At 32.2% G+C, this 25,062-nt stretch overlaps 1 protein-coding gene across 1 annotated transcript in view; it reads left to right on the forward strand.

Annotated features, from left to right (window-relative positions):
• LOC149422990 (acetylcholinesterase-like) overlaps positions 1-25,062 on the forward strand; it is a 191,949-nt gene that overhangs the window by 48,813 nt on the left and 118,074 nt on the right. The window contains exon 2 of the mRNA XM_089632409.1: positions 18,857-20,439. Coding sequence (XP_089488535.1) covers positions 19,251-20,439 — 1,189 coding nt within the window. The 5' untranslated portion in view covers positions 18,857-19,250. The remainder of the gene's footprint in view (positions 1-18,856; positions 20,440-25,062) is intronic.

Below are 25,062 nucleotides of genomic sequence, written 5' to 3' on the forward strand. Positions count from 1 at the left end.
TGTGCCTTATAGACTCCAAAACTTTTTGTCCGATTTCGCTGACAATTTCGAAGTTTATTATTATTAGTACCAGGAGCGCTTAGAAAGTAGTTTGAATAGTACAAGAAGTCGGGGACGCCTGAGGAAGACTTAATGCATTATCTTTGCTGTCCCGTTGGCGTCATGTATTTTTTATCAGGAGATTTTTTCAATGTGGATGAGTGTTTCAGGCGAACAATTATTGCTTATAAAAATAATTATCTTTGCATTCGAATGGGGATACGGAGTCGAATAAAAGTCAATATATTGTATTTTTTTTAGTTAATAATACGGTATACATTATTGGATGGTATAAAAAGTAGGGAATGCCAAAGGAAGGCGCGGTACGATCAAATTGATCTATTATAAATAAGATATATAAGAAAAAAATGTCAGAAACCAATTCAAGCAATCTGTCAATCCTGGTTGGTTGTCTGCTAACAGAAATCACTGAAGAAGAAACTGGAATGAACTGAAAATATAGGAAAATTATAACTTTTTTCGACTATTCCGGATTTCGGAAGTCGTGTCCTTTAGGGCTCAAATCTTTCTGCTGTACGACGCTTGTCGTAATTAGGTAAATGCATATATCTTTAGTAGTAACATCAGACCCATTGGGCTTAAGTTTTTATCCCATATTCTTACTTCAAAAGAAATAAGATTTAAAATAACAATATTAGCATAATACATAAGTGGAATATATAATTAACACAATGGATCCGGTTCAAAAAAAATAATAATGTCATTGAATAAATTAAGGTCTAAGTTGTAATCAGTAAAAAGTTGAAATAAAAATCCTGTTTGACAAACTACTTAACTGTAGTTTAACGGGATATATATGAAATAAAAAAAAAATAAAATAAAAATTCCTAAGTTCTATCAAAAAACCTGGTAAAACATGACTTGGTTTATAGACAAAGAAATATAAAACGGGTGTTCAATTCAATTTCTCCTATTGATTAGAAAATCGAAATGTCTTGCTTGAGGCTTTTTCGATAATTGGACTCTCAACTGATAAAAAATAACTGAAGACAAAATTTATAAGTGCCATAAATATATCGCTCAGGGCATCGTTTCTTGCCTTTAAAATCAATTTAATATAATCGGTAATAGAATTCAGTAAAATGATTGTCGGTGAAAACACAAAATAAAAAGTATGTAAATGAATTTAATCGAAAAATTATCGTGTTTCTGTACACGCTAGCATGTTTAAAATAATGTTTTAATTTAGAAAAAAATACAATTACGTTTGATACAAATATAATTATTGTTGTCTCACAAAATAAAAAGTGAGAAACAGTAAGTTCTTAATTTAATGCTCGTGTAAGCCAAAGAAAAACATAACGATAAGATCGGGCGGCATTTTTGTATTCAAAAGTTGCGTCGAGTTCTAACTACCTCAAGGCTGACAAGAGTTACAAGCCTGGGCATCTGATGGATTGAGGTGGTTAGTAATATATATTAAATAAATGATAATTTTCATTTTGAAGTAAAGGAACTTTTGGGAATTTTGTGGGGAATTTGAAAATCTCTTCATCCCTTGGGAGTATTTTAGTTCACACGCATTGCAACTATGGTTCACATTCATATTTGAACCGATAAAAATGTTTTGATGAAAGTTTTTAAACACAGATAAATTGTGTATCAGGTGCCGTCATGGATAAATTTTTGCACTTAATTTTACATGATGTTCCTCGATGTAAAAAAGATTAATCTTAAGAATAAGAAACGTCTCGACTCCCATACAAAATACGGTCCTTTCATCCTTTGTTCTGATCTGTGTAACTGTGATCTACAAGACTATGAAGCTTGGGATTGTTCGTATAGTACATTATTAGTACATGTATATAAATCTGGTTTAATAATTTTGTTTCCTTTAATAAGCGCGTCGATGGAATAATACCTATTAGGTTTTTATCCATCACTCTTATTACAGCTTTTTGTGCCTTGGCTAACGGATCTAGTATGGTTTTGGCTGCACCGCTGAAGCTTAGTATGCCATACCCGATAATTGAATGACACAAAGAATAGTACATAATTTTAATGGTTTTCTCATCAACAATGTTGCGTAAATATTTCAAGAAGAATGCGTATTCGTTCGGCCATTTTACCAATGTGCGCTCTCGAGGTTAAAGAGTCATATATTGAAATAACCAGATATTTGACTAATTCCACCTTTTCAAGGTCTTGGCATGCGCATGGGTGAGGTATTTGTGTTCCTGGGGTACACGTGTCATTTAAATGTACTTTTATATTTATGTTAATATGGTTTGCCTCTTTTGTTCATAGAAAAAAACATTGCATTTGTTTTTAGGTATTTAATGTAAGGAGAGGTTGCATTCTAACCATTTTGATATTTTTACTAGACCTCTTCAGATTTTTATTTTATCACCTCCCATGTCTCTCCTTTGAAAAGTAAAACTGTATCATCGGCAAATGATATAATTTTCCCATTTTCTAAGTCGATTTTTCATAGTTCTTTTATATACTCAAGAAAAAGTATTGGTCCAAGGGTACTGCCCTGGGGTACTCCGAATAATTTTTTTCCGTGTTACTTAATTTAGTATCGTTCTTTACCAAATGAGTTTTTTCCGAGAGGTAGTCATCAAACCATGCGAGTGCGATATCTCTCACACCCATCATTTCTAATTTCCTTAATAGATTTTTTTGTGAAATTGAGTCAAACGCTTTCTGTAAATAAAGAAAGATTCCCACACATTTTATACCTGCATCTAAATTCTTCGCACAGATATTCTGTCATATGCAATAATAATAATATCTTTATTGTAACACAGGCATCATCTTTGGGGATGCTGTGTGGAGAGTTTTTTAAAGAAAAAGAAAGAGAGGTGTCAATGTGTCCAAAAGTGATGGACATATGAATCTATCCCTTCCACAGCGGTGCAAGGCTATAGGCCGAAAGAGTCAGACTTGAGAGGTCAAAGAGTCTCCCTAAAGCATACTCTCTCGATCCAGCCCGCTACCCAGATGGTGGATAGGCTCATCCATCACAAAGACTTGAACAAACCTCACCCTCATGAACTCGGGCACCCCTTCTGAGTCACCAAACGAAGCGAATCACTTGAGGTGACCTATGGCAGAGGTGTTGGTTATCTAATAAATTTCCCGGGCGACGGTACCCATACTCGCCTCCAAAGTTAGCAACAATAATTAAAAATACAGTGTACATTGGTTTTTAAATAAGGTATATAAAATGAACAGTAAAAAATTATGTATTTTTAAAATTTTATTGATTATAGTCACAGATCTACATACTTTGTTTTCTAACAATATTTAATAGTAGGTAATATTTAAAGAATTAAAATGAATAGTTATAGGTTTAAGTTTCTAATATCTTACCTAATTAGGCTAGCCTGTGGTATGGCAGTAATTAGGCAAATTATTTTGTAATACCTGTAATGAATACACACATAAAATAAAATATGTTCGCCGGTTGGTTTGGTTAAATCCATCCCTTAGAATTTAGGGGAGTGCACCGATAAAAGCCAAATGATTTCTTTTTTATCCAATTATTTACATTTTGAAAGTAAAATGATCGGTTTTAGCTGTGTAACTAAACGATTGTACAAAAGTACTACAGTAAATGTACTTATCTAGTATGCACTTACTTGTGGTGGACTGGTTCTTCTTTTATTATACGTGTGTGATTCTTCTAGTAAAGATTAGTGGATGATCTTTGTTTATTATAATGATGGGTTGACTTAGAATAATACTACTGGAATTAGGTACAATATTTAAACTTTATTGTCGCACTACTGGTACATGATACTTCAAGGAAGGGTACTGGTAAAAATATATGAAACAAAAGTAGACATTTATTTATAAAAGTTAGCATAATCTTGCTCTCTTTATTATACCCGAATGTCTCATTCATACATTTAGACATACGTTCATTACAGTAAGTACTTTCATATTTTGTATAGCATATACTAGCAGTGCATACCAATGGTAAATTTTTTGCATTAACCCCACACAAGAGCCCTTAGAAAACAACTTCCTTAAGGGCCTTTGTCATCTTTGGGGATGCTGTGTGGAGGATCTTTTTATATAGAGGAAGGAGAAGAAGTTCTGTTAAGGAAAATGTATGAGGAGTATATTGGGAATAGGAATCAGTGTATCCAGAAGTGACGTATAAATATATCCTTCCCGCTGCGACACAAGGTGATGGATCGAGAGACTAGCCGTAGGGTCAACCCCAAACCAGCTTCTCCCGAACACACCTCACCCGATGAACCCAGGCACCCCTGATAAATCACCAATCGTAGTGAACCACTTGGGTTGACCTATGGCAGAGGTGTTGCTTATCCAATACATGGTTTCCGGGGCGACGGTACCCAAACCCGCCTCTCAAATCATAAAAAGTAGATAAATAATAATTACTGAATGAATTGTTTTTATTTTTACCAAACATGTTTGTATTTTACAATAGAATGTACGTATAATGCGGTCCATGCAAGAAGTTCACCTTGTTATGGATGACATTTTACAAGAGTAAGTTGTTTAATTTTGTGGGATGACTTAACCCCTCGGGTTAATTTTTTCGCTTTTAGGAACAAATCATCTAGGTCATGTAGAAATCGTTTCATTTTTGTCACGATCAGAAATATTATCTAAACGGTGTTTGAAATAATAAATCACAACGCTTTATACTCAAATCTAAAAGTTAACCATAACAAAATTTAAATGTACACCTTTTTGAAACTAAAGTATTTGACGGCAATATAAAAACATTGTGATTTTTTTTATTTATTATTTTTACATGAAGACAAAAAAGTGACGTCATAATACATTTGTCTAATGAAATATGTGTGTAATTTTTTTTCGTTAACTTTAATTTGAACCACTTTTTAAGCTTTTATATGTTTGCATTAAAATATTTAATTTTCCAAAGCAAAATCATTAAAGGTGTAATTTTTTTTAATATTACAGGAATAACAACAAAAATAGTCTTAAATTATTTTTAAATAATTTTAATTAATTATTTTGAAAATAACTGTTATTCAGGTTGTAAACTTGATGACTAATCAACTTCATCTTATTTTTTTGGTTACAGTGAGGCCCTGCCACGAATTACGTCACACATTTTCCATTATTGCTCGCCATTAAATGAAGACAAATGATACTAAAACGTACGTGAACGTTTTCGTAAATAATATACCTTCACGAATGAATGAATGTCTAACTAATGACTGATAGTGTTAGGAAACTTACGAGACACTCGTAATAATTTGCTCTCAGTTTGAAATACAGTATTTGTCTGGTGGGTGTCTAATATTGTGTCAGTGTGACAAACAAAATAGATTAATATTTCCTTTCAAAATTTAAAATAACCATTTTTATTTTTTAGTGTATTTCAAAACGGTACAAATAATCATTATTCTTATTACCAGGTTTGTAGAATATTCAAAAATATCCAAAAAAATACAATTAAAATCTTCGATGTTTCTAAATTAATACCTCCGGAAGTAACTAATTCATAACAACAGCTAATTTTATGGTTATTTTTATAAATTTTCATACGTAAAATATTTTAATTATAAGGTAAGTAATGTTTTATTATTCTTAAATATGAATAACTTCCATCCGTGGGTATAGCTTTGAAAAAAAAAGTTTTAGTTACAAATTCGTCAAAATTATTTAAAAGGTGTGTCTCAAGCGAAACCCCGTAAGATTATTGTGTGGCCTTTAGTATACATATTTTTGATATAAGCCTTATCTTAGACGTCTGACATTGTCCTGTATACACATGTTGAGACCTTCCTCAATTATGTGATTATTCGCATCATTTGTACGTCTATCCCTCCGTCGAGCGCAAGAATAAAATCAATAATAACGATTTGTTAATGAAAAAAAAAAATTGTTCGCAAAGAATCCCATTGATTAAATTGGAAAGTAGGAAACCCTGTGTCACCTTAATTAAATGTTGCGTGACGAACAATCATCAAGAATACGGTATTAATCACAATCAAGCAATATCCTAAATCTGTCCGATGTCCTGGAATTGGATTTTGTGTAAACGGCTGGAGATATTCATAAATTAACCGTATTTTCTGCCAATTGTCAGTGTCTACCCGTGCTTCGGAGCCATCTGCCACCAAATTGATACAAAAGTAACGAAGAACAATAATTGCGGAAACTTTTTTGATTTTCATGTATAATTATTATTATTACTGCGGTGAAAACTTTGGGTGACCTTTTTAACAAACGTCTTGATTCCTAATACATTTCTTACAGTAAATAAAATATGAGCTTGGTAAACATCTCCTAAAATTTTCAGACTTTTACAGCCACATTTATGTGATGGAATATTCGCAGGCCTGTAGCCATTTTTCACTGCGAAAATTTATGTGCTGACGTAGGTACTTTGATATAATCGAACTTTTTGCTCGTTAGGTTTATTTCAGTTGAATTTTTTGATTCCTATCACGAGTTCCCGACTCAATCGTTAGTGTTTATATTATTTATAAACGTAAGCAATGAGAAATGAAGCGAATTTAAGCTATTATTAGGCGCGGCAAACGGGTTTTAACGTGTACTTCAGTCTCAACAAACTTTGAGCGTGGTCGTTACCTACTTGATACGTCAACTTATTTTCTGAATAAATCACCTAATAATAGGGCAAAAATCTGGAACCAGAGTAACGCAATGGTTTTCAAGCGGTAAACAATGTCAAGTGAAAGCCCTCAAGTATGGATTTACATGGAATATATTTTTTTGGTTTCATAAAAATAACCTAACTCGACCTTTACAGTTTTGTGAACAAACCTCGCGTCCAAAAAAGCAAGTTTCTAATTCAATTTTATGATATTAATCAAATTCAAATTTTTCTCTTAAATAGTAAGATTTGTATGTAGGTAATTAAGTACATACCTACTTAATTAATTTTTTAAATATTTCAAATAAGAAATAATACAAACGTTCCCAAGAATATGTCACTATTTTACAGACAATTCTTATTTCAAACTTATAACAATAATATTAAGAGTTCAGTCAAAGTAAGACTTGCATGAATAATAGCGTGGAGAAGAGAGTGGATGGATACTGAGTGGATGCAGCAGAATTTCGAAGACGCAAAATAGTCAACTATCTAGTCAATGTTAGTCAACTTATGTTAATGTTAGGCATCTATTCAAAGTAAGGCTTGCTTGAATAATAAAATGTTCGAAGTAGATTTTAGAAAATGCGAAACAGTCAACTATCTAGTCAAAGATAGCCATCTTCTCGATGGTAGCAATAGAGTCAAAGTAAAGCTTACATCAATAATAAAGTGGATGCAGCAGATTTTCGAAACCCAAAACGGAAAGTACTAACAAATTTACCAAGACATAAAATGCCAAACAGGAATTCGCTGTACTCAGTTAATAGTTAACAGTAGGTATTTCAATAAATATTTTTTAAATAATCAACATAATTTAGTATCAAGTACATTTTTCGTACTACTTTTGTAATGTCTTATTTTAAGCTGATCATTTAAAAGAGACATTCAGATTAATATGTTAATATTCTCGCAAATGTGTTGCTGATACTTTGAAGTCGCAAAGTTTGTTTTCTAAAATTTTCGAATTCAGGGAATGAGGGGACGATTTTAAAACTTTATGTTGAATAAAGTTAAAATGTTTTTTATGATAATATTTAAGATATTATAGAACTTTAGTTGTTCACTTGAACTTCTTAACTTTAAAAAAAATTATTATTTTTCGGAATAACTTATTGAGTAAAACCTCAAATTATAATATTTAAATATTGAAGACAATATTAGTGATTCTTAAACGCAAATCTGAAACAGAAAAATCAGAAAAGGAAACGGTCACATCTGGGACTCGAACCCAGGACCCTTGTCTTTCCGGGACAATGCTCTACCAACTGCGCTAATGGGACCCTATCCTCATCGGTCACTTTTAACTGTATCATACTTCGAATAAGAACTACCAACGTTGTCTTCATTTTTTCACCGCACATTTTTATTGGCAATAAAGATAGTTGCCAATAAAAATGTGCGGTGAAAAAATGAAGACAACGTTGGTAGTTCTTATTCGAAGTATGATACAGTTAAAAGTGACCGATGAGGATAGGGTCCCATTAGCGCAGTTGGTAGAGCATTGTCCCGGAAAGACAAGGGTCCTGGGTTCGAGTCCCAGATGTGACCGTTTCCTTTTCTGATTTTTCTGTTTCAGATTTGCGTTTAAGAATCACTAATATTGTCTTCAATATTTAAAAAAAATTGTTTATATAGAGAACGGTGCAGAAATATTTTGGAATTTATGTTTGATCTCGTTACATAAAATTAAAGCCTGTTGTTACAAATAAAGCGACAGTTACGCAGTTACCGAATTAATGTTTGGCGACGAAAACTAACTGTTAAGTATATTGAAAAATATATTTGCTGTCGAAAATATCTCTATTTTGATCACAATAAGCAATTAGATAGATTCATAACACATTATGTATGTTGTAGAAAATATATTTGTGTACCTGGCGATTCCTTTTATAAATGCGGGATCTGAAATGATTACAACCTAGAAAGGTTTCACCACTAGATTTTTATTAATCTATAAATGGTTAGATTAATAATTTAGTCATACAATACATTGCTTTGTGAAATAACATAACATGATGGCCATATTTTTATGCTGATAAAGATTTTATCAAAAGCTAGAACGGGCAGATAATTTGCGTTTAACAGAGACTGTAGAAATGTAAAAAAAAGAGCACTGATCATAGAATCATTTTTAATGTTGTGTTTGAAACACACAAAAAATTAACGCAAAAATAAAATAATTTTTAAATAAACAATTGAAATAGCGTAGACCCTTGAAAAATCACAGGGATATTAGGTTAGTTAAAAACGCTTTCTTAAAAATCTAACAAGAGCAGACCCTTGAAAAATCACGAAATCTAACTCAAGTTTTTACTTTTCAAGATTAAGCATAAGATATTTGAACAAAGAAACACCTTTTAAAAAACATAGAATTAAAAAAATAATTCTGGTAAAAAAAAATCTTTTTCAAGTGGGTACTTTAAAATTGGTCTTAATTAATTGTCTGAAGACAAGCGCGTTCCAATTTTGAAAATGGCACTCAAATTCACAACAAATCCAAGTTCGACCAGAGTTAACCTTCCAGCGGGCGCGCTGTCGTAAAATTTACGACAGACGCGCCTTATCGCTTCCCCCACTCTTACCACTTAGTCGTCAGAATCGAGCTTCGAGCTATGCTAGAGTCAAATCAAATGTCAAACATTTACCGCAAGATATAAATATTTTTCTCAAAGTGAATTACGGTCGGGCAGTTTAACCGAAAACAGAAGAAGAAAACATAAGCTTTCCAAAACGCGGTGTTTGTCGGTTATGTGCACTGGATAAGAAAAGATCCTCAGCATCAATGAAGTGTTGCCGTTGCCAGTCCATTACATGCAAGAACCATTCTTCAGTTGAGGTGGTTTGTAACAATTAAAGGATGAGAATATTGATTCTGACTAAATAGGTCGATAAAATATTTTGTTTTGAAATATTAACATGTTTAGAGTGTTGCTTCGTTTTTTTTTAAGAAAGTCAAATAATTACTGCCTATTATCATTTTTCATATCCTTTAAAAAATTCCCTAACATTTGTGTAAGAAAACAACACTTACATGGAGAAAACTCGATGACGTAAAATTTACGACAAGCGCCCGCTCAAGGGAAATTTCTCAACGCGCCCGCTGGAAGGTTAAAATCACTCACAGAAAAACCCACAATCGAAATAAGTGTGATTGATTATATGAAAATAATAAGTAAGAAAGGTTGTCAATGGTAGTTTCCATTCTTTAGTATTTAAAAAAATCACACAGATGATTAATAAATATTCTCGTAAATACCAGTTTTTTTCGGAAATTTTATCATAATAGTACCTTTCCACGTTTCGCAAGTATGAAAGGTATAAAAAAAGAATTTTGAAAGTCATTAATAATTGAAGCCATGATTGATGGCAGCTACCTGAATATTATTCAATTATAATATTTCACTGTCACAGTGAACCCCATGAGAGCTTTCGTTAATACTTTAATTTATACGTTATGTACTGTTCGTTATATTGAAAGCGGCTTAATATTATTGTTTTACAAAATAACAGATATTAAATGGATTTGGGTAAAAAATTCAGTATATTACTTCGATCCATTTTCACTCTATGTAAATAAATATACTATGATTGATTAATCCACAACCTTGCGAAATAAATTAACCAAATTGCGTTTAACTGTAATAATATAAATTTATTAGTGTTTTATTTTAATTCCTACCTATTCACGTTTTTTATACAAATGTTTTTGTTTGATTTTGTGAAAAACGTAGTAATATGCAATATCTTTTCTGATATTGAAGGCGGAAACCGAATTTTTACACACACAATATGTTTGAGAGAGCCATGTTTATTCAACCTCAAAAGTTAGGTTTGTCATTAAATTACTGTACCATGTAGGTACGGTACATGACAATTTTTAGACAGTATAAGCCTAAATCTTCTTCCTAAATCTCTCGAATATGGAGCTCATAAAATTTACTCAGCTCTCCACAACCGCTTCACACCAGAAACGGAACTTTTCTCATAAAAATTAACTTTTTTGCCAATATTAAGTCAACACCCTGGCTTTATATTTGTTATTGTTAAGAAAAAAGAGTATTAAAGATAAGTAAGGTAGTATTATTCTTATAAAGTTCCGAGTATTTATTGAAGATTTGGCGTTGTATTTTACGTTTGCGAAGCATGCGCGATTTTTTTCCAACGATTTATCATAAAATATCTTGTTATTATTTGCCTACCTATCTTGTTATTAGGCAGGAATATTGAGATATTTTATGAATATTATAGATGTAATTTAAATTATCTAATATTACTATGTGATCTATTCTAATGTATCCTTAAAACTATAAACGTATTTAATTAAAAATAAAAAAGGCAAATAAATATGTATATAAAATGAACTGCCTGGGGCAACTGAGGAAACTTGGGTCAATAAAGTGAAACAACAGCTTGATTGGCACTTACCTACTTTCAACCAAAACTTGAAAATAAATGCATACATTTTAGCTATCTGATTATTGTATTATTGTCCTAGCGTCTGGACGATGTTGGCCCTCTGATTGGTCAAATTAAAATTGTCTGTTTCGGGTAAATTCAGCTAACTTGAAAATTAAGACACGATTTCATACTAAAATAGGATCGCCTCATAATAATACGAGATTTCTTCAAAAGCATCGTTTCTGCTCATATAATTTTTGGATAATATCGAAGAAAATATGTTTTAGAAAGTTCATAATCCATTGGATTAATTACATTACAATGAAAATTATCCACAGTTACGTGATTATGTTTGACGTTTATAAAAAAATCACGCGTTCCTTCAATGGCCGATACGCACGGCTATAGATGGCCGACAGAGCGCACCTCTGGCGGTATAAAAACGAACCAAATGAATGGCGCGAATATTTAAATATGAAGCTCACAATATTTGACAACTTACGATTAACAAGCGTTTAATAAGAAGATTTATTCTGGAAGCTTATCACTTTGTAATGGCATTTTTCATTATTATTTATATTTTTTTGTTTATTAATTATATCTGATTTTATATTGACATGTTTACTAATTTATAAAATTTCAAAATTATTTAATTGCGATGCTTTATATCCTGAGTGAAGTATTTTAAGACCTGAATTTTTATCGAAAGTGTGATCATTATTCAAAAGATGATTTGCTCTTCTTAACTCAGATTCACTATTTCCATTTAGAGCCCTGCGATATTCTTTAGTTCTGACTTAAAAGTTTCTATTGGGTCTACCTTTGTAAAAGAAATTACAATCATCCCAATTGAGTTTTTAAACTCCTGATTTTTTTGTTTGAATTTTGCTATCTTTATTATTAAGAATATATTTCTTCATTGTTATTAGTGTAAAACGCCAGTTGAATAGTACCAGGATTGTTTTTATATATAATTTTAGAAGTATCGTTATCCACAAACAGAATTCTACGCCATTGTTTATTTCTATCTTTAGAAAGACCGTTTGAAGAGAATATGTTTAATTTTTTTATTTAGTATTTCAACTATCAATTTATTAGAATAACCGTTATTAGATGCTATTTGTCTTATGAATATATTGTTTTATGGTTACATGCAATTTGTTTTTTTCAGGTCTTAAAATACTTCACTGTAAATAATTTTGAAATTTTAGAAATGAGAAAACATGTTAATATAAAAGCAGATATAATTAACAAGATTTTTTTTATAAACTCTCTTTTAAATATTTTCCCACTCAACTGGTCTTTCCCGTCTAACGATATTGTAATTCCTAATTATTATAAACCCAGCCTACTCTTACCCCTCCCCCCTCCTTCCACTTCTTCTTTCACAATTGCAATCTATATTTAATTTTTGACTTCGGTGTTTACACAATAAAATGTAAACATTATATTTATTTATTTATTGGACTATTTGCATAGCGCCGCTTTTGTGGGATATCACCTCAGGGGCGCTATATTGTAATAATTTATCTTTATATATAGATTTTTACTCTCCTGATGATGTTGTATATATAATCTAACTTTAAACTTTATTAGATACAGTAACAGTTGTAGGTAAAGAATTACCACCAGTTGGAGTAAAATTAACACCTTTTAATTAAACCGACTGCTAATATCATCGCACAATACCCTCCTTTTATTCATAAACACGGGTACAATTAATCAATATGTAATAATCTATTATTTAAGTCAACTTTTTTATAACTAGATATCTTTAATTATTACAAACTAAACGATATTGATTCAACTTATAGACATTGACGGTTGTAACACATATTTAAACACTGCAAGTCTCCTATGAGCTAATTATATTAGGTACCTAAGATAACAGTTAATATCAGTTGTAGACATGTAGTCAAAAATAGTGTTTAATTTGAAATAATCCATCACAAATACGTAAAATTTCATTTATTCAAACAACTGTCATTCTTATTATGCGTAAATTGAGCATGTTATTATTAATTAACTCCTTCCTGTTCCGTGTTTTAACAATATATATATATACTCTATTAAATGTAACTGTTGTTAATATCACTTAAAATGGGCGAAGCCCAACTAAGAGCCGCAGGGCCTAGCAAAAAAAAAACCCGCGGAGCGGATTTTTAACTGCTAGTTGTAATATATTATATCATGTATCTATACTATTATATATTTTAATCAATACTAATCTAACCTAGTCTACCTATAATTTTTTCTTGTACTTGTGTCTCTAACTTTTTATATCCATCTAGAGTTTCTGTTAATTGTATATTTTCTGATGTCACTGTTTATAATTTACTGTATATGGTATATTTTATACCATTGATATTAAAATAAATAAATCTACAAATATTTTCTTATACATTATATAAAGAATGTTTAATTGGTAGAACCTACAGACAAGCTGCCCTATGACAGTTTTGTGGAACTACCCTAAATTTATACAAATGTTGTATTTACTAAATAAATAAAAAAATACAAAAAAAAAACTATATAATTTTTAGATATCTTTTCTTCTTAATTCTCGAATTATTTTTAATGACTCGCAGCAGCAATAAGATAGTATTTAGTATATAGTTTAAACGGAGTAACATTCTCTGAAGCTTCTTCAGCCCATGTATTACAGACTCACTGAGTCAAAACCTCAAGTTAAATGTCAAAAGGTCAAACAGGGTTCTTGTCCTCTTCCCAGGTATAAGCTCTATAGTCTAGTGGACTTTATTTTTAAAGCAATAAATAGATCGCAGATTGCAGGACCGACATAATGAGATTTTTTAAAATTCAATATTGTGATTTTGTGAATTTTGATCTATTCTACAGAGAAACTAAAAGTCTTTGAACTCTGGGAATATCGTTGCGAGTTAGAAATTCTCTGAACAGATTGAGTTACTGATGCAGAGGTCATTACAGTCATATTCAAATGCTGCTACATACCAAGCATATCAAACCACAGTAGATACTTTGGAAATAATATAAGAAGAAAAAAAATGTTACGGATTCAAAGAAAGTAGGGACTTTTATATAATATATAAAAAATATACACATAGTGTTCCCGTTCAATGCTGTCATTCAACCTACCATTGGTTTTCTTTGAAACCACACACGAGTCCCAACTGCTCCTAACCGTCTGGAGCCAGTGAGACTATGGCATCCCCAATCGGGATACGTTGTGAGGCTGAAGGTAGTGGGGAGGGGAAGGAGATGGGGACGAGGAAGGTGAGGGAGTACAAGGTTTCAATTTTGAATGGTGTTTCACTAGGGCTATACTGAGAGTATCTTCCCCTCTTAATTATTCTTTTTTTTTATTAATTTGTGAGGTAATACAAAATGATCAAATATTATTTGCTTGCACACGCCGGGGTTTGAACCCGCGACCTCCATCTTGCTAGTCGAAAGCCTTGTCAAAACTTTTATTTTAGTAGAAAATTATTCAGAATAATGTCAAAAATCTAACAATATTGTCGCCACATTTTCTCCGTCAAGTCAAGTCTGTAATTTGAGCCATGGTCACACAACAGTTCAGTGTCTTTATCCATCAATATTAGTCAACAATAAGTTATTTATTTTGTAAACGTCAATCGATGGTTAGGAAAATTCATCCTTGAAGTCCGATATTTTCAGTGTACATGAAACTATAGATATATCTAAATAGTATAAAATAAATTCGCTTTCCGCGTCTGTCTTTGCGCTTAGTTCATTTAAACTACGCACTTAATTTTGATAGGGTTTTCACCATTATTTAGAGAATTTTTTCCATTTAGAGAATGCATAGCATATGTTTATAAAGTAGAAAAAAATATTTTCGTCCGCATACATCTCTAGCGATACAGAGATACATCAAAATAATCTAGTATAAAATTGTGTATCTTAAAAAGGCCTACAAAAAAGTCTTCAACGGTATATGTCTATCTCCGAAGAATAACTCCCAGTAACGCCGGGTGCACGACAGTTAGTTTTGTACTAAGAAACAACATGGACGCTGTGGTTCTACCGCTGAGCGCTCCATTGTTACCTCTCTTTCTGTTAAATGCCTCGGTTGTGAGAAAGAGCGGTTAGAGCATAACTATTAGTGGTATGCCTTTATATCACATTCTATCATCGGGGAGTGAATTGTTTTCATCTAATAAATCCCCCAGCAAGTGCGCTTGACGTGATTGGCGTGATGATATTTAGCGATGTGACGAATATACGTTTATTCGATACACGGAGCGGAACAGGAGCGATAAAAGAGACACTAGTGACATTCATTTTGACACGTATGAAACCATGTGACATTTTTGTGGCATTGAAAAAAGCTCGATACATTCTACTATTTTTAATTCTCAAAGAAAAAACGATCATTCTTGTGAATAAAACGGGAATATTTGAACCATCATTTCTTCCATCGTAAAGAGATGAAATTGTTGTCTTTTCAATAATTAATAACTTAGCTTGAAGAGGATTTTACACAACTGGTTGTTGGCTACTGGTTGTGAACTCGACCCTTCAAATCGCCAGGGTCTAATATTAAGCCTTATAAAGATAATCATACAGTTGGGGGCAGTTGCGACTCTCGTCTAGTATTCACATAAAAAACCCATTAAAATTCATTTGAACAAAAATCTACATGAAAAAAGGTTTTCTGGTGTTACCTACCTACTGAAAATTACTTTGAATCTCTAATCCTAGCGCCGACTCTTACAATATCAGCGTGGTAACCGATGTTACAATATCGATATAACCACCATCAAAATAACATTTTATAAATGGTTTCACGGTAAAAATGAACATGAATTGCTTTTTTATTGTCTGACCTTCCTGATACCCCTAGATCAATGATAAAACTTCAATCAATTTGTGTTACCGAAAGTCATGTTTATTTTTTTTTAAATATTGTAAACTTGGAATCGAATTACGTAACACACGTATTTTGTCAGATTTGTATGTCTACTTTATTTTTCTTTTGAATCAGTATCGAGGGATTTGCAGAAAAGTTAGAAAGTTTTACCGTATTCCCACTTAGTGCTTATAAAGTTTTCTTTACGGAATCTTCTGTAAAATGAGAAAATGTTAGTCGTAACAGGAACCTTATTGAATATTATTTTTAATAAAATACTTGCTCTTGCAAAAATTTTATCACAGATTTAAAAAAATATTAATTAAATTTAAATAAGTTAGTTTATTAACTATTTTATTTATTTAAATGGTTACTATCCTGCTTCATATGAAATAAAAGACAAAGTTTGAAGAAGAAAAAAAAGAAATGTTCATTGATACAGCAGTATATAGGAGATACATCTCATGATGTTAAAGATGTTCGAGGTTGAAAAATGTCCGTTAACATATTAATCTAAAAACTAAATTTCGTACTTTCAAGACATTACCGATCATCGTTAGAGAGTTTTTTCGCTGTTTTAGAAACAGATTTTTATTAATGGTTAAAATTTGGGTGGAGGGCCTTCTTATCAGATGTTGGTCATTTAAAAAAATACATTTGGAGCATTTCGACTTGTTACGGGTAAATTATTTCATAATTCATTATTACCGGTAGAAAATGAAAATCTTTATTCAAGGAAATCTTTATCATAACATATCATAAAATGGCGTGGATTTAAAATATATATCAAACATCAAATAATTCTTCAGCTTCTGTTATATTTGCACAGCTCGCTTCGAATTTTCCGACGTGAATTCATGCGATGTGAAAAGCTTGTTTGCGCTGTGTACTTATTTTCAAATCGGGTGAGTATTTTTTAAACCTTAGTTTATCTGCGATTGTGTAATAGGCCCATAGATAATAATCGTTAAAAAAATGAGGCCCTAACACCATTACCTGGCAACTAAAATTGTACGCAAAATTGGCATATATTTGATCATACTGTTGTGAATAAGCGCCAAACATAGTGAAATTAGACTGTTTTAATAATATTCACCACTTCGAAGAGCCAAAATGTTATGATGATAAATATTTTAAGCTTTCATTTTTAACTTCTTCAATAGTTGCTAATTCGTTTTGTGTCATTTTATTTTAATTGATATTGCGGTTACATTTTTATTTATTTTATAATTATATTTGTTGATTCTCGTTAGTTTATCCTGACAAAAAAACCGTTGGTTTTGAAACATGCCGATTTTTTTGATTAAATAGTGGTGTATACAAAGTTATTTAAATAAAGTCACTTTATTGATATATTTTCACTGTCTTCCGGTTGTCATCAGTACTGTTATAAAAATATAATTCTATTTCTATTAATTTTTCAATTGTTGAACCTTTTAAAAATAATTTACTACTGAGACAATACTCCCAACTCCGAAATGTAAAAATAAAGATGTGCCAATTCAAATATAAATATCTTGTTTTATTTTTTTTAATTCATTAACAGGAAGTATCCGAAATATAAATAATATTAAAAATATTTTAAACTTCACAATTTTGCATAGTACATAAAAAATAACGAACAAAATGATACATCCTCCATACATATAAGCCTAGAATTTTTATGGTAGTACATCTTATGCATAAAATTAGGTTGAATAACTACTATATTTTCTGTAAATTATAAGTAAAAAAATAAGTTATCAACCACTAATAAAATAAATATCATAAATAGACAAACCACTAAAAAATACAATTTACAAACAGTAACTAACCGCCTCACTAGAAGATTTCTGTTCTGAGGATTTCTGTACTGAAATTCATTATATCATCGTCTCCTTTTTATTTTCCGGGTCGGATCGAGTCCTGTCGCGCATTGCTTGTACGAACCCACTATATTGCAGACCTAGGCTCTTCTTGTACAGATGCTTCACTTATTTTCCTCATTTTTATCTCGGGCGACCCACCTTCCCGTCCCGGCGGACGTCTTCCCATTGGAATTGCCAACAGAATATGGTTCGTTTTTCTAGCATATTTATAGCAATAAATTTTAAAGTCAAGAATTTGCAATGCTCTCAGAATAGTGAATAAAAAGTGTTTCACTCGGTAATATACGAATATATATTTTGTTGCTGCTTAAAGATTTCTTAAGTGTCAAAATACAAAGACTTTTGACAGAAATCAAATGGTGCATCACTACAAAACAGTATTTGAATAATTGGAGAGGAATTTTATCCATTTCTCTAACCTGTGGCGAGCAAGTCACCGGTTACAAGTGGATCTAATTCTATAATGGATGAGACTAACTGGCCTTTTGTACTCCGGCACTGTATTCATTTATATTCCATGCAGTGAATACAATATGAATCTACGCGATAAATACACTTCTGAACAGAGTTACTTTAAATCTATTCCACCTAGGCAATGCCGAAAATAAGTTTTACATATGTAAAGAAAAAAATAACACAGAATATCAAGAATTTTACAAACTGATGAGAAATGGAAATCAATTTATTACGCCAATCTTTAAAACAACTCAAATGCAAAACCATTATATTTACCAAGCCATAAAAAACTACAATAATCTCCCTTCCGAATTGCGCTGTATTACGAACCAACAAGAACAAATAAATAAAATCAAACTTTTTTTACAAAAAAACTTATATTAAAAAAATATATATGTATATTTTACACATAACATTGAATCTAAGTAAGAATCGTGGCTCCCTTATCAGGCACAAGAGCTCCTCTTTTCTGATAAGGTATACATGACCAATTATGTACCTAAATATTATATTTTGCAAAATATGTATGTATTAATGTAACTATGATCTATATTAAAATAATAAAAAAAAAATATATATATATTTCTTAGCGTCATCTAAAAATTGTAAAAAAATACTCAAATGTGTTTTTCTCTATTCCAGGTTACATCAAAACTTTGGATTTTGGACATGAGGTTGGATTTTGAACGAGAGAACGAGCTACTATAGTATTCTTCAATAAAATGTGAAATTTGCAATCTCCAAGAATACAAAGTGAAAGGTAAATTAGGAACATTCTGTGCAAGCTTGGACCAAGCAAGAGGAAAGCGTTGAATATTTGATGTAGCGGTACGAACAGTTCTCGTGTGGTGTTATTCATGATCCGGTGAGAGCGAAATGAAAGGTCAAAAATATTCGACCCGAAAAAACCACTCACCCATCCGGTTGAGGGTTTAATTTGTGACGAGCATCAATCGTAATTTGTACAATACATAGTGTATAAGAATATACTACATAGATACTAAAATATAAAATACATACATAACATTATATCAATATGTCGTATACAACATATTGTGTGAAGGTGGTTGTACTAGTAATTTGCTTCGGCGCGGTAAACCACGTGTCAGGGAGATCATGGGCAAATCACCAAGATACCACGACGACTCCGCTGGTACACACGACCACGACAGCTAGCCCCAAGGACTTCCATAATGATCCCCTCGTGGTGGAAACTCACACAGGCCTAGTGAGAGGACATGCCAAGACAGTGCTGGGTCGAGAAGTGCACGTATTCACAGGAATTCCGTTTGCTAAGCCTCCCGTTGGTCCACTGCGTTTCAGAAAGCCCGTTCCCGCAGACCCGTGGCACGGCGTACTCGATGCGACGAACCTCCCAAACACTTGCTTCCAAGAACGTTATGAATACTTCCCCGGATTCGAAGGAGAAGAGATGTGGAATCCTAATACCAACATATCGGAGGATTGCCTATACCTGAACATCTGGGTGCCGCAGCGACTGCGTATAAGACATCACCAGGATAAGCCCCCAGCGGATCTGCCGAAGGTGCCTGTACTAGTTTGGATTTATGGCGGCGGTTACATGAGCGGAACGGCTACACTAGATATTTACGATGCGGATATAATGGCCGCCACGAGTGACGTAATAGTTGCATCGATGCAGTACAGAGTGGGTGCGTTCGGATTCTTATATCTGAATAAATATTTCGCTGAAAATAGCGAGGAGGCGCCCGGCAACATGGGACTGTGGGATCAAGCACTAGCCATAGAATGGATAAAGAAAAACGCTGCTGTTTTCGGTGGAGATCCTGATTTGATAACTTTATTCGGAGAATCAGCTGGTGGCGGAAGTGTCAGTCTTCATTTAATTTCTCCAGTAACAAGAGGATTAGTGAGGAGAGGAATTTTGCAGTCTGGAACAATAAATGCTCCTTGGAGTTTCATGACTGGAGAGAAGGCGCAAGAAGTAGGAGGAACCCTGATCGATGACTGTGGTTGCAACAGTACTATTCTGGACGAAAATCCCAGCTCCGTGATGGACTGCATGAGGGGAGTAGATGCCAAGACAATATCAGTTCAGCAATGGAACTCTTATACTGGAATACTGGGTTTCCCCTCTGCCCCGACTGTGGATGGAGTATTCTTTCCCAAGCATCCCGATGAGCTTTTGAAGGAAGGAGACTTCCAAGATACCGAGATCTTGATTGGGAGCAATCAAGATGAAGGTGAGTTTCGATCAAAACAAAATATTAATAGATTAAGAAGCAAGTGTTTGATTATTCGCATTACAATCCTGATGTAAAGCAGTTTACTTGTTCATTATATATTAATTTGAACAAAAAATTTATTCAAAACTTGATTATAAAGGCTCGTTCTGGCTTTATTTATAACTAAAACTTCCATGTACATTTCTACGAGTATTAAATTTTACGTTATTTTGGTTCAATGGATGTGCTCCAGCAACACATTATTTGTTTAAATCTGAACTAGAGTTTGAAAAAACCCTCATAAGTGCAGAGACTCTTTGAAATGAGAATCTCGTGAGTTCAAAAGAAAACATTTTTCTGCACTTACACCGACTAATGGAATAATAGCATGTTGTTTTCGTAAAACCTTTAGAGCAGAGTTAAATAATAATTGTTTTTACTACGATTAAATCAACACAAATTGTAAAAAGATTTTAAATTTCATTTTGGTAACAGAAAAAACATTACGTTATGTTAAAAAAATACAACACAAAACAGTAGTGTTTTCACGAGGTTAATATTTTTTATTCAAATACTCTGGTATGACAAGCGTGGAATGGTTTATAATAAATCAGAGCACATGAATATGAACAATGTAAGCTTAGTTTCTGCGAAGTTTACTGGGTCGATGAATAAAGCAGAAAAGAGCTCCGAGCTCCATCTTGAGCAATTTTTCACCCAAAAGCATGTAGATTTATCACGGCCTTATACACAGCTAAACTTGTCAATAAAAGGAAAAGAATTTGTCTTTGAAAGAAAATAATACGTTCCATTTTGCGTTTTCGCTTCAATAAAATTTGCACAGTAGTTTATAGGTAAAATAATAATATACTTGTAGGTAGGTATGTAGAGATTGCAATCGCGAACAGTTATCAATCCCGCTTGATCCGCGCCGGATGTTTTCGAATATAGCCTGCGCCCACGGTATCCACATGGGATTGGATTTTCAATGTACAATTTTAAATATATTGAAAAAATAAAAATAAAAAAATATTTTTTAGTTTAGTCCTTGTTATCTTATTGCTTTGCAGAAATTATTACAAATATAATTTTTTTTTATAATACCACCTACCAAAATTCTACTATCAAACATCAATATAATATCGTAATATTATAACGATTATTGATTAAAATATTGAACATGCTATCAAATAACAATACTAATTAACGGATTAATATTATATCCCAGTAAAAAAAAATATTGCAGGATGCTATTGAAACAGACTGGAAATTTGGACATAAAATGCCTTTAAAAATAATTGACATCTTTTCTTGCAAATATTTGTCTAAAACTAGTCACATTTATTGCTTTAAGCATAGTCACAGAAAAGTAAGTACTACAAAATAGTACAATCAAAGCAAAGACTAGAGATATAACCTGATAATATGTTACAATACGTGGGCTCTTAATATATACAGACTGATATAGGACAAACCCACAAATATTGTGTATTTGATAGCTAAATTAGATTTCACATGCAGTGAGTAAAAACAATATCATATTTAATATGACTATATCTCCCGTCTATGACTAGTTTAGATTAGAAATAACTTGAATCAAATACCAACAATCACAAGTAAATTTAATTAATTTTAATTGTGCTAGGTCACATTTAATTTTTTTTAAATGTATACAATCGTATACTTACGACACGTTCCAGAGAGGCAGATACTCTCAGTATCGCCCTGGTGAAAGACTAACATTCAGATTGGAAACGATCTTGATCAAATTAAGAACCAGGTACTTCCCACCTTTCGGCTCTCATTTCCTCTCCTTCCTCATACTCTTCAGTCTCACAACATACGACAACCATTAGAGATGCCATAATCTCACTGGCTCCGGTATTTTACATGAAAACATAATAAAATTATCTAAAGATCTTATGCACATGAATAATAACGCATAATTAAAAACAAATTTCACCTTCGTTTCAGTAATACTAATTAAATAGTGCATGCATTAGATTGATAAAGCCGATGAGTTTTAACAGAATGGCAGAGCTAAAGTTCTATTCGACTCTCCATTAAATGTAAAATCAGTGCTGAGAGCTAATTAACAGAAACTTGTAAATCTGTAACATAAAATAAATCATCCTCTCAGCAATGCTCTGAATCCATTAACAAAAGCTTTCATGCAAAAAGTCCCTCGCTCGACCGATTTGTGTTTGAATCCGATAATAGCCAATTTTAATAGTTACCCTTATATGTAACAAATCTGCAATCTGAATAATTGTTAGGTCATTGCAAATGACTGGAATTGTTTATTTGAATTTTGCAGAGTCGTAAATTGCTTTCCATCACTGAAATTTAAAGTTTTTTTATGGAATCACGGTTTGCTTTCGTGTTTTTAACGACATTCGCTGATAAAATGATAGGAACTGATGAATTTAATCGGAATAGTAGGAGTTAAAATATATTTAATTAAATGTAAAAGTTATGTTTTTCGACGGAATAGTATGAAAAATACCTGACCTTTTTAGTGGCTTTACACATATCTAAAAAATATAGAGTATTTTATCATACATAACTAAACTGCCTCAGTAACAATCTTTTGTATTTGTTAAGTGATAAATTGAAAACGTACACTAACTTTGTATAATTACTCCGTAAGTATTCGCGGCAAGTAGGAATTCATACGGTAGTTAGTCCCAGATTTTCTGCATTGAAATAGATTCCGACTTCAAGTATTACGTATTGGAATCCAACAGCTTAACAATTAAGTATTTCATTCTAAATGAAGCATTTGATATATGAAATGAAATATGACATAAATCGTTGTAAAATGATTATTTAAAATTACAATTAATTATTGAACTGTTCATATAACTGCGATTCGATGAGAATCTAAATTAAAATTCTACCGGATAAACATTATGACTGTTGCGAAAATACAATGTCTAAGTTGTGCTGCTGTCCTTCCTCTTTTTTCTTGAGAAAAGATTCGGTTTGCCTTGCAGCGCTCATCATCAATAAAGCTCACCTAATAATTGACACTGCAAGACCGTCCACAACGATTGCTCAAAAGAGGGTCATGCGTCTTGCGCAGTTTAGTTATCTAAAAGACAAACAGCATAATACTTGTGCCGTTTAAATATAATTTAATGTATTTATTGTATACGCCCATAAGGGCTGTACATATTTTATGACATAATATTATAGCGATACAGAAGTATTCATGGATTAATCACAAGCCCATACAAATAGAACCAATCGGTGAAATAGTAGAGTCGTATTAGTATATATTGAAGAGAGATATGATGTTATAGCCTTCTTGTAACTACATTACGTGCTGTTGAACAGTCTATTATTTCTGCGAAAGAATTTATACGCCGAAAAAAGGCTTTTACATAAAAATGTACCGTGAAATCATAAGTATGCAGTGTAATATGAAGTTTTTTCTTCCAATATATATATATATAGTTTTACAAAATGAAAAGTAGATAAAAAATTAATACGAGAAGAAATCAACAGATAGACTGAGTTTAAAGTTAATATGTGTTCTACTTTTTCAATGGATTTGAAGTGATTTTTTTAAGTGAGGGTACCAGATAGAATAATTATAACTTGACTTCGAACTATAGAATAATAAAACATGTTTACTATTTGAATCTTCACAGTCTCTGGCATTTCGGAGAATAAAGCCAATACAGTGACATATATGACAGTCTAACGAATGTCAATATTATAAGTAATACGAAAGATAAGACAAGTGAACATTTTAATTACGGTTGCCATTATTTTGCATTCAAGTAATTAAGCTTGCAGTATTACTCCCTACCAGATACACCCTCATTATAAAGTGTGTTTTTGTAGGGGTAGTCTTACTTGGCTATCGTAAGCCTAATGGCTCGGTACACATTCGAAAATCGATACCGTGTGCCGCCCCAAGGTTGCACGGGACTGAGCCACGCGTGTAGATTCTTAAGCCGAATTCAATTACGTTTTCCTCGGCCAAATAAAGCTTGACTCACGTGAAACTTTTCACGTGATATTTGCAAGCCTTCATTGAAATATTTTTTGTCGAATGTAGTTCCACCGTAATGGGAATCTAACCACGCAGAAACTTTGCTGCAATAATTGAACTGACTTTGGTATTGTAGGTAAAATTGCTGGGAAAACTTCTTATTTCACTACAACTGGTTACTTACCTGCTTTGCCTGAGGTGAAACATATTATAATAATGATACATTACTCCTCGATGAAATGTGTTTTTTCGTTAGATTTACTAATATAATATCCGGTGATTTTTTACTGGTCTGCGCTAGTAATTAAATGAACATGGACGTTTTTTTATCCCTAAACGATTTCATAATGTTAAATTACTTCATTCAATGTTGATAAAAATGCAAAGTAAATTGTGACTCAGGACAAAACTACTCTTGCGACATTGAAAAATACAGCTTATTGACCATATAAACCCCTTAGCTATGCTATTCAAACTAATTGTAGGTTAAATAAAAAAATAAACTAAACACTACTTTGTTAAAATATTAGTAACAAAAACACACCCGTGGGTACATAAAAAAATAAACACTTTCTTTTGAAGGGTAGCCAACAAAAAAGTACATAAAAACAAACGCTGTAAAACATTGAATATTATTT

Source organism: Hesperophylax consimilis, chromosome 6, assembly GCF_061612785.1.
Source record: "Hesperophylax consimilis isolate HC1 chromosome 6, BYU_Hcon_1.0, whole genome shotgun sequence".
In the NCBI taxonomy this organism is placed as follows: Eukaryota; Metazoa; Arthropoda; class Insecta; order Trichoptera; family Limnephilidae; genus Hesperophylax; species Hesperophylax consimilis.